This window comes from Ranitomeya imitator, chromosome 4 (assembly GCF_032444005.1).
Source record: "Ranitomeya imitator isolate aRanImi1 chromosome 4, aRanImi1.pri, whole genome shotgun sequence".
Classification (NCBI taxonomy): domain Eukaryota; kingdom Metazoa; phylum Chordata; class Amphibia; order Anura; family Dendrobatidae; genus Ranitomeya; species Ranitomeya imitator.
The window spans coordinates 505,873,738-505,885,539 of NC_091285.1; the positions used below are offsets into that span (position 1 = coordinate 505,873,738).

An 11,802-nucleotide genomic window follows, 5' to 3' on the forward strand; every position below is an offset into this window, starting at 1 on the left:
GTCCAATGTGTAACACATGTCTCCCAAAAGACGACAAGGTCTTACGTTATTTTTAGCTCCGAAAGATGTGTTGGCGCTTATTTTCAAGGAAGGTCTTTGGAATATGTTGGCGCTATATAAATAAGGATGATTACCCTCAGAATATAAATACTGGAGGCCCCTAAAAGGGTTGGGGCCCTGAGAAATTGACCAGTTTGTCCCCCCCTTCCACCCAACGCCAACCCTGCATACCAACGTGTCTCCTCTTTAGTTCCTCTAGACTCCTGCAGTTAAAGGACTTTTGATAACATCATGGGTCATAGAACTGGGATGTCACCAAAGGTACTTAAGCAGTTTTAACCTCGAAATATAAATGCTGGGGTCCCCTAAGAGACTGGGGGCCCTGGGCAAATGACCAGTTTGCCCACCCCCAATACACCGGTCCTAACTGTAATGAGGGCTTATTTTTGGAGTATGTCTTATATTTCAAGCATACTCGAAAAATACTGCAAAAATCACGCTAGATCTTATTTTCGAGAAAACACTGTACTAACCTACAGACGCCCTGAAGCCAACCAATGTGGCTGAACTTCTTGTTGTCAACTTTTGTAAAATGCCCACAACAAAAAAGAAAAATTCCAATATCTTAAAGGAGTAAACAACCAAACTTTTGGCTGCTGCTCAAGCTGCTGATGTATTAATGTATGACACATGTCTGGAGACTGAACATTTTAGAAAGGCATTTTAGTACACTAAATTCAATTCTATCCAACTTATGTGAAACAAAGAAAAAATTATAGTGTTACCTGTACAGACAGCCACTTCAGCAACCTGGAAATAAGATGAAATATAGTTTTTAGTAAAAATGGAAGTCAACAATATTTCAGGTGTGATTTAGTTTATGTCTTATAGGTGTATACACTTACCTTTCTTTCTTTAGGAGGAGAAGGTCAACTTTCACATGAAAGTAAAAGTTGACATGCATTAATAAAGATGTGCTGCATTAAGTCAACTTTTACTTTCATTTGCACCTTGAAAAGTTTATAATCAGGTTTCCTCCATATAATGTTTCATATACCCTAGTCACTTGACTGTAATATTATTTATTATTAGGTTCATATATTATAACACTTTGCACTTTTTTTTTTTGCACATTTTTGTTTGGAGCCTAAATCTTTCTTGGGAGGATATATGGCTATACCAACTCTTTTTCTAGGAGTGGTATATCTCCTAAAGACATCTGAATGCTGCTGAAGTCCATATTGTTTCATTTGCCCGTTTGCTACCTTTTTAATGAGATACCCTTTGTATGTAAAGATTTTTGGGCAAATCATTTTTAATTTAATCAAATATTTCATATTCTAAGTTTCTTTTGTTGATGCCTATCCCATTTAATAAATGTATCATTTATGATGACTAATTTTTTTGGCACAGAGAGAAGTGTCATATTAATTTGAGTGTTGGAATAAAAATCAACAATGCAAGCCTATGGATCCACAGAAAAGAAAAAACGGACAGCACTCGTATGCAATTTGAGTGATGACCGTTTCTCATGGTCTGGTAGACAAAAGGATGGCTGAAAAGTATTTTTTCTCATAAAAACTACGACCTAGTATAGTTTTTCTTGAATATAAGGTAAAAAATAAAACGGTGCCTGAATGACACACTTTCCGCAGTCTCTGGCATTATAGGACTATTTGGTGCACGGTTTTAACTGCACATGCACTTGGCCAGCGCTGTGACAAAAGTAGGAGGGCTACGGAGTAACCCGAAAATGGTCTATCGTATCCACATGATGCAGCTCCACCCCAGATACATCCAATAAACACCATTTAGAGCTAAGTTGTCAGTTCACTGCATTCCAAATTATTATGCAAATTGGATTTTTAAGTGTCATAAAGATGTAATTTTTGCTTTCAAATAAACTCATGGATGGCATTGTGTCTCAGGGTCTTTAGATCACCGAATAAACTCCTGTGATAAGTAGCTTTCCAGGTGAGCTCAATTAAAGAAGGGCTGCAGCTACTTCTACTACAAAGACACTCCACATTATTAATCAGGACACAGGTTTCAAACAATATGGGAAATAAAACGGATCTCTCTGTTGCTGAAAAGCATCAAATAGTTCAAATGCCTTTGAAAAGGTATGAAAAGAGCAGCAGTTTGCAGTTGTGCACACACGTACTATTCAGCCACCCCTAAACAGAAACTGCTGCAGTGGGCCCAGACATACATGAAGACTCTTTGTAAAACAGTATTGTTTACAGACGAGTGTCATGCAACCTTGGATGGTCCAGTAGGATGGTGTAGGAGATGGACATCATGTACCAACAAGGCTGCGATGTCAGCAAGGAAATAGCAGAGTCATGTTTTCGGCCAGAAACCTGGAGAAAGAGGTGAAGGCCCCTTGAGGGTACGTTGTCACAATGAGCTTTTGTGAGTTTTTCATAGTGCAAATTTTCTGCACCCACTAAGTAATATAGGTTACTAGCATTTTTTTAAATAATACAATGTAAAGAAAACTCACCAAAAGCTCATCGTGGAAACACAGTCTTAGGGTCCCTGACGGTGTGAAAATGACCTGGGCAAAGTATACAGTCTCGGGCTGACCACTTTCTTCCATGGTACAAAAATAAGAAGAGAGTGCCACCTGGAGGAAAATCATCTTCATGCTGACAATGCTTCAACTCATGTTGCAAAGAATACCTCCGCGTTATTGGCTACAATGGGCATAAAAGGAGAGAAACTCATGTTGCGGCCTCCATCCTCCCCTCCCCCGAACTCAACCCTATTGAGAACCTTTGGAATATTACCAAGGAAAAGATCTATGAGGGTGGGAGGCAGTTCACATCAAAACAGCAGCTCTGGGAGGCCATTCTTACTGAATACAAAAATACTGAATAAAAAAACAAAAAAAAACCAGCCAGAATAGGACTTGAAAACATGCATGACGTAAAGGCATGTTCACACTGGCTATAGAAACAAGCAAAACCAAAGAAAAAGCAATGAAAGAATTGTGAAGGTGATATCTAAGAACGGTCCAATATTAACATGTAACTTGGCCTGTTCAAATGATTTTTCAATCAAAACATCTTATTTTAGTGAATGGGACCTCTTAATGCTGCAAATTCAACAAATGACCATTTTCAGTCCTTTACAAACTTTAAAATGTTGGGAATCTCTGTTGTGTAGAATAATTTTTAACAATATTGATTTTTTTTTTAGTTTTGAAAAAATACTGTTGTCATTGGGAGGTTTGTCCAATAAACCTTGATTTATTCTCTAACTGTTGAGGATTTCAACCCCTTCATGACCTTGGGATTTTCAGTTTTTCCGTGTTCGTTTTTCACTCCGCTCCTTCCCAGAGGCATAACTTTTTTAATTTTTCTGTCAATATGGCCATGTGAGGGCTTATTTTTTGCGGGACAAGTTCTACTTTTGACCGACATCATTGGTTTTACCATGACGTGTACTAGAAAATGGGAAAAAAAATTCCAAGTTCGGTGAAATTGCAAAAAAAGTGCAATCCCATGCGGGTTCTTTGTTTGGTTTTTTTGCTAGGTTCACTAAATGCTAAAACTGACCTGACATTATGATTCTCCAGGTCATTACGCGTTCATAGACACCAAACATGTCTAGGTTCTTTTTTTCATCTAAGTGGAGAAAAAATTCCAATCTTTGCTTAAAAAAAAAAAAAAAAATAGCTCCAATTTCCGATACCTGTAGTGTCTCCATTTTTCGTGATCTGGGGTCGGGTGAGGGCTTATTTTTGCGTGCCGAGCTGACATTTTGTATGACACCATTTTGGTGCAGATATGTTTTTTTGATCGCCCGTTATTGCATTTGAATGCAATGTCGCGGTGACAAAAAAAAGACAAAAGAAAAAAAAGTAATTTTGGTGTTTCGATTTTTTTTTCAATACGCCGTTTAGCGATCAGGTCACTCCTTTTTTTTTTGATAGATCGGGCGATTCTGAACACGGCAACACCAAATATGTGTAGGTTTGATTTTTTTATTGTTTTATTTTGAATGGGGTGAAAGGGGGGGTGATATAAACTTTTAAATTTTTTTTATTTTTTCTATATTTTTTTAAATTTTTTTTTTTTTTTTTTTTTTTTTTACTTTTGCCATGCTTCAATAGCCTCCATGGGAGGCTAGAAGCTGGCATAGCCTGATCGGCTCTGCTACAAAGCAAGGACCTCTATGGTTACTATCCTGATGCATCACTGACCCCCGATCATGTGACAGGGGTCGGCGATGAGCGCATCTCTAGCCGCATGGCCGGAAGCGGTACTTAAATGCCGCTGTCAATGTTTGACAGCGGCATTTAACCAGTTAATAGCGGCGAGTGTATCGCCATTCAAAACAGCTGACATGTCTCGGCATGCGTTAGCGATGTGCCGTCATTCTGTGACGGACCCTGTCTGCAGCGTTTTCGGGTCCGTCACCGCTAGCACAGATAGAGCATCTGCGCTAGCGCGATCGCATAAACGCGATCTTTTTCGGCACTTGCGTTAACGCAGTCCGTTTAACGTATGCGTTGAGCGGACTGCACTAATGCAATGCGAACCTAGCCTTAGAGTAGTTTGTAGACTCCATTTGCAGAGCCCCAAAGTGACAGAACAACAGAACACCCCCACTCAAGTTACCCCATTTATTTTTAATCTTTAAGTCTTATGGGAATTCATTTACAGGTGTAGTGACAATTTTTACTCCATGGGTGGTTTCCAGTAACAAGCATTCAGAGGATGTTGCAAAGTAAAAATTCCAAATATAGTGCCCAGTACATTGCAGTGTCCATCATATTGTGTCCAGCTCGCGCTTCTGGAGACAGGCATCCCATCCCTTGCTCTAATCATGTCAAACAGGTGAATGCAAGCTGTGGTTTAGGCACACTTTAGGGATCATAAGGACGGGAGGTATTTGGGAGTGCATATGTCACTGGATTTATTTATTTTAGAGGGCATGTCACTTTCCCATGAAATCCCCTCCACTATGCTGTAACATCTGGACGCTGCGGCTCTACGCAGCGTCAAACACGCAGCGTTTCCTGAAGGTGGAAACATACCCTTAGGGAGGCAGAATGAATAAATCAACACCAGTTCAAGAATTGCATTTTTCTTTCTTTTTTTTAATGCCATTCATCGTGCAGTATAAGTGATAAGACCGATTTATTCTTCAGGTCAATACGATTACAGTGATTACAGATTTATATAGTGGGATTTTTTTTTTTGTTTTGTTACACAAAATAAACAATTTTTGCATCACCATATCTAGAGAGATAATTTTTACTGCTGATGGATTTTGAGGGATTGTTCTTTGCTGTGCGAGTTGTAGATTTTATTGGTACCATTTTCCATTCTGATTTTTGGGAAGCAAAATTAACAAAAAGCAGCAATTCAATTCAGGAACTGCTTTTTGGGTTTATTTTATGCTGTTCAGGATGTGATTAAATTGATAAGGCAGCTTTTACTCTTCATGTCAGTACAATTATAGCGATACAAATATACACATATATACATATATACATACATACATATATATATATATATATATATATATATATATTTTTTTTTTTTTTCCTTTTACAGGATTCTTTAAACTTTTTATTTTTAGCTTTTACTTAGTCCCTCTATGGGACTTGAACGTATTTCTGTGATCACCATTCTAATACATTGCAATGCAATAGAGCTGTCAGGTTCACACTGACAAAAGGCCTTTTACACCATGCTTAACAGGCCACCATAGCTCACTGACAAGGAGGTCATTCATTATTGACCTCCTGCTGCAATGGCAGCTAACGGCAGCCTGCAATCACATCACAGGGGTATCAATACAGTGCGAGAGGGCGCAACCTTCCTCTCCTAACTTTCTAAATTCTGCCATCAATATTGATTGTGGCGTCTGGAGGGTTAGACAAGGTGGATGCGGGAAACAGCCCTGGCTGTTACAGCCGAGATCCTGCTGTCAGTTAAGCTGTGCGGCTGAGCTCCCCCGATCATTCGGGCACAGCTCTTGTGCCCACATAATCGCCAGGATGTACACGTACATCCATTTGAGGGACCGCAATTGAAAATTGAATGTACTGGTAAGGTTTCTACGTCCAGAAAAGGCCAAATAAAATTACAAAATAATATTGGGGAAATGCTTTTATGACAGTCATCATTTGGTGATAGGTTCACTATTGAACACAATCATACTGTGAGATGCTACATAAGAACCTACATTGCCAGCAGAAGCTGTGCAGTCTGTGTGCCTTGAACACATTGCAGCTCCTTGGCAGTGCTTCGGACTGCAGTACCCGCTGTCACTATCAATATCTGCTTCACTCGCACCCTGTTCACTAGACGACTCTGCGGTAGGGTGAGAGGACCGCCTTCGTCTTGCTTTTGTTTTCCAAGGTGTTGAACCCACGCTTTCAGAGAGGGATTTGTTGGCGATTTCATTTGGAAAGTCTGAAAACAGAGGGAGCGACAATTCAAAATGATAGAAGCATCAGCTGTGAAGGCGATTTAGACTGAATGTAAAATTGGAGACTGATTCACAGTGTTCTGACATGGTTTTTGGAGTACAAGCAAAATATGTTTTTTTATTATGCTTACTTATATAGCACTATGATATTCTGCAGCACTTTACAGACATCATCGTGGTCTGCATAGGGGGCTCACAATCTAAATTTCTTACCAGTATGTGAGACCAGAAAACCCGGAGAAAACCCACGCAAACATGGGGACAACATACAAACTCCTTGCAGATGTTGTCCTTGGTGGGATTTAAACCCAGGACCCCAGTGCTGCAAGGCTGCTGTGCTATCCACTGTGCCACTGTGCTGTGAGTGAATAAAGTCCAGGCATCATGTCAGTAGTCCATGACTGCCAGATGAGAGCCTCTTCTCATTTGTATTCCCAGCGAGACTTCATTGAGTCACTAAGATGCACATATGATGTTGTGCTTAACTTACTAACATGCATTATGGATGCTGAGAAAAAGAAGTTAAGTTTGCATCCACGGACACGGACTACTGACATGGCTGATGAACAGGCTCCTGGGAACAGAGTCACTCAGCGCTAAGGAATCACAATGGTGATAATACAGTAACAATTTTTACTGGTGTGTTTTCTAAAACTAAGTAAGTGACATGTCAGACTGATTCTGCACCAAAACCTCAGCATGCAGGATGCCTGCCTTATCCCCATGTAGTGTAGATCTGCGGCTGTTTACACCACACATATGGGTCAGTTTGTGCCTCAGATTTCTGCAGTGGACTCCGGAGTCAATGGAGAGAAGATTTTATTGACATGTAATTCCTCAGTGCCAATGCATTGGAATATTTTAGCAGTAAAAGGAATAGTTACCTGTTTGCTGACAAGCATCAACCAACAAAATAATTTTGGAGCGAGCATCAGGGCCTGCTGCACAGGTTTCCTTCTGTACCGCCACACTTTTCATGGGCGGCCTCTTGCATTTTATCTGTGGCATTAGTTGCTGGGGCTGCTACAAATGAAAAGTTTCAACAGTTAGATTTGTTGGCATTTATAATATATATATATATATATATATATATATATATATATATATATATATATATATATATATATATATATACCGTCTATGGTCCACTTCCGTCTGTTTGACCGTCACGGAAATCCCGCGTCGCTGATTGGTCGCGCCCGGCCGCGAATTGGCACCTCCCTACTCCCCTCCAGTCTGTGCCCCCTCCCTAATCCCCTCCAGTCAGCGCCCACATAGCGTTTTAGCAGTCCGTTAACGCTGCCATTAACCCTGTTACCGATGTGTCGTCATTCTGTGACGGACAGGGAAACGCTGCCTGCAGCATTTCCGGGTCCGTCACCGCTTTTGACAAGTGTGACCAACTTTTTGGGCTACATACTGCGTGGGCTGGGCTACATACTGCGTGGGCTGGGCTACATACTGCGTGGGCTGGGCTACATACTGCGTGGGCTGGGCTACATACTGCGTGGGCTGGGCTACATTTCTCTGCGTGGGCTGGGCTACATTTCTCTGCTGTATCTGTGCATCATGAATCGTGGTATGTGTTAGGCCGGCTTCACACTTGCGAGTTTTACGGACGTAAGAGCGCAGAAACTACGTCCGTAAAACTCGCAAAAAATACGGCACAATTATTCTCTATGCCCCTGCTCCTATCTGCCGTATTTTACTGATCAGTATTATACGGCTTTCTACGGCCGTACAAAATCGCAGCATGCTGCGTTTGTCACCGTACTGCGCAAGAAATACGCCAATGAAAGTCTATGGAAGCGTGAAAAATACGGATTTCACACGGACAAGCAGTGTGACTTGCGAGAAATACGCAGCGCTGTTAGAGAGAAAAGCCGGTAATTCAGTGCGGTGTACAGTAAAATCACACTGACAGCTTACAGTAGAATAGGTAGAATAAATGTGTACACATAGAATAGGTATTATATATATATATATATATATATATATATATATATATATATATATATATATATATATATGTCATTAGACACATATATGTATATATATTAATATTTATTCCAGCGCTATACAGCTTGAAAGCCGGTAATTCAATTACCGGCTTTTTCTTTCTCCTTCCTAAAACCCGACATGATTTGAGACATGGTTTACATACAGTAAACCATGTCTTCTCTCCATTTTTTTTGCAGATTCCACACTACTAATGTCAGTAGAGTGCATCTGCAAAATTTGGCCGTTCTAGCTCTTAAAATAAAGGGTTAAATGGCGGAAAAAATTGGCGTGGGCTCCCGCGCAATTTTCTCCGCCAGAGTAGTAAAGCCAGTGACTGAGGGCAGATATTAATAGCCTGGAGAGGGTCCACGGTTATTGGCCCCCCCCGGCTACAAATATCTGCCCCCAGCCACCCCAGAAAAGGCACATCTGGAAGATGCGCCTATTCTGGCACTTGGCCACTCTCTTCCCATTCCCGTGTAGCGGTGGGATATGGGGTAATGAAGGGTTAAAGCCTGGGAGCTTTCTAGGAAATTTCCCACGATCTATGAACATCCAGCAGAGGGCGCCTCACCGCAAATGAAGCTAAATATAGCTCATTGATCTATATTTAGACTCATTCCCCGGGGTTTTGCAGCGAGGAGCAGCCTGCATTAGCAAAGCTCCTTGCTGCAAAATGTTTTAACCCCTTCAGAAGGATTTACATCGTTGGACGTTACAGATCTGCGGAGGGTAAGTATATTGTTGGTTTATTATGTTTTTTCTTTCACAGAACGAGGGTCTTCAGTGACTGGATTGGGCGTAGAATAAAATACTCCAACAACCATTGTTTTTATTTCATTAAAATAATTTTAAATAATGTGTTTGTGTTTTATATAACCCTTTCATTCAATTGGATTAATAATGGATAGGTGTCATAATTGACGCCTCTCCATTATTAATTAGGCTTAATGTCACCTTACAATAGCAAGGTGGCATTAACCCTTCATTACCCCATATCCCACCGCTACACGGGAATGGGAAGAGAGTGGCCAAGTGCCAGAATAGGCGCATCTTCCAGATGTGCCTTTTCTGGGGTGGCTGGGGGCAGATATTTGTAGCCAGGGGGGGGCCAATAACCGTGGACCCTCTCCAGGCTATTAATATCTGCCCTCAGTCACTGGCTTTACTACTCTGGCGGAGAAAATTGCGCGGGAGCCCACGCCAATTTTTTCCGCCATTTAACCCTTTATTTTAAGAGCTAGAACGGCTAAATTTTGCAGATACACACTACTGACATTAGTAGTGTGGAATCTGCAAAAAAAATGGAGAGAAGACATGGTTTACTGTATGTAAACCATGTCTCAAATCATGTCGGGTTTTAGGAAGGAGAAAGAAAAAGCCGGTAATTGAATTACCGGATTTCAAGCTGTATAGCGCTGGAAAAAATATTAATATATATACATATATGTGTCTAATGACATATATATATATATTTTTTTTTCTTTTTGGGACACATGGATCATTTCTATAGCGGTATGTTGGTTTTGCAAGCCTGCGAGAAAACCACGCAGTACGGATGCCATACGGATTACATACGGAGGATGCCATGCGCAAAAAACGCTGACACACCCTGCCTACGGAGGAGCTACGGACCACTATTTTCGGGACATTTCAGCGTATTACGGCCGTAATATACGGACCGTATTTTCATACGCTGAGTGTGAAGCCGGCCTTAAAGGGGGGGCCCACTGAGACTCTTTCGCCCGAAGCCCTCAAATACCTGGAGCCCGCCCTGGCTTCACTGATTGGTCGCGCCCGGCCGGCCGAATCCTGTGTATTCATTGCGTTATTCTTAAATCTTCAGAAATAAACTACATACAGATTCTAGAATACCCGATGCGTTAGAATCGGGCCCCATCTAGTATTTAATAAACTGCTGCACAGCATGAAGTCAAAATTATCAAGTGCAAACTGCTTAACTTCAAGAGTACAAAAAAATATTTCTACAATCCTGGCATAAAAATGACTAGCCAAACACTAAAAACTAGTTGTAAGAAAATGAAAAAAATATCAGTACCTTCTGCAGTACAAACCTGAATACATGGAGGATAGCGGGAGTTCATTATTAGTACAGTATGCTGCACTATTTTACATTAGAAAATGGGCCCTAGACATTACATTGTATGATCGCAATCAATTAGGAATGGAGATTTATCCAGTCTTAATCTAATGTTCAGACGCTGCAGTTTTCATGCAACTTCCACAATTGAATGTGTTTAAGAAAAATTTTCATTCTACTTCATAAGGTTTTGGCACAAAAAGAAAACCCAGCAAAAAATGATACCTGCTTTTTTTCAGGGTTTTCTCAACATTAATTACTTTCAATGGGTGAAAAAAAAAATCTGTGACATACTCTATTTTGCAAAAACCAAGCAAAACAAAATCCTGAGGACAAAAAAACAAAGCTGTGTGCATGATATTTATGAAATCTCAGACCTTGAGATACTGTAAAATGCGGCTGAAAATTTACATTACAAAAAAACAAGGTAAGATCAGACCATGTCTGCAAGGTCAGACACAGACATTACACAGCAGGGGCACATTTATAAGATTATCTCAGCACAGGAACATTTTTTTTTTTTTTTTTAAACACATCTAATTGTGAAAATTATTATTGATGTATTGATTACAATCAACTATAAAATTTAAATTTGTTTGTGTGAAAACCCCTTTAAGCATTTAAAAACAAAAAAACTAATCTGTCCGCTCCAATGAGAAGTCAGTTTTATTTGTATCCTAAAAGAAATGGCAATGCTGCTGCATCTTACTTATAAGGGTATTCCGGCTCTGCTCACCTCCCCATCAAGGTGGGTGATGTGCGTGACTGGCAGGTAGTGGGCACCTGTCCTATTCTTTTGTATATAATAAAGGCACATATACATGTGATCGCACATGTGACTGAGCAGGTATTGGTAACAGTACTGGCCTCACACAAACCTCTCATCGGTTATCACTAATAAAATATTATACATATACATTTTCAAATAGTTATTACAACTCTCCTGACACTAACACTACTGATCAGACGGGGTCAGACTGTAGGGACCCACCACACCCAGTTATCAGTATATTGACTGAGGGCAGAATAAAAATAATCATAAACACAAGAACTGGAGTAATAACATAGTAATAACAGAGCACTAGTGACATTAGTACATTATAACCCAATTACGACTGTCGGCTACACCACGACTTTGGCCGCAACACAGATCGTGCAACCAAGCTTCAGTCTATGTAGCTGCAACATCACCTAAGGTACTAAGACTATGACAAACAAGTCACAAAAAGTTAGAACCAGTAGGATTTTTT

The 11,802-nt window shown here is 40.4% G+C and overlaps 1 protein-coding gene across 1 annotated transcript in view; it reads right to left on the bottom strand.

Moving 5' to 3' along the window:
• SECISBP2L (SECIS binding protein 2 like) overlaps positions 1-11,802 on the bottom strand; it is a 96,456-nt gene that overhangs the window by 63,841 nt on the left and 20,813 nt on the right. Inside the window, exons 4-6 of the mRNA XM_069766037.1 lie at positions 7,335-7,473; positions 6,205-6,434; positions 786-810 (exon numbers count right to left, since the gene is read on the bottom strand). Of these exons, the coding sequence (XP_069622138.1) occupies positions 786-810; positions 6,205-6,434; positions 7,335-7,473 (394 nt within the window). The remainder of the gene's footprint in view (positions 1-785; positions 811-6,204; positions 6,435-7,334; positions 7,474-11,802) is intronic.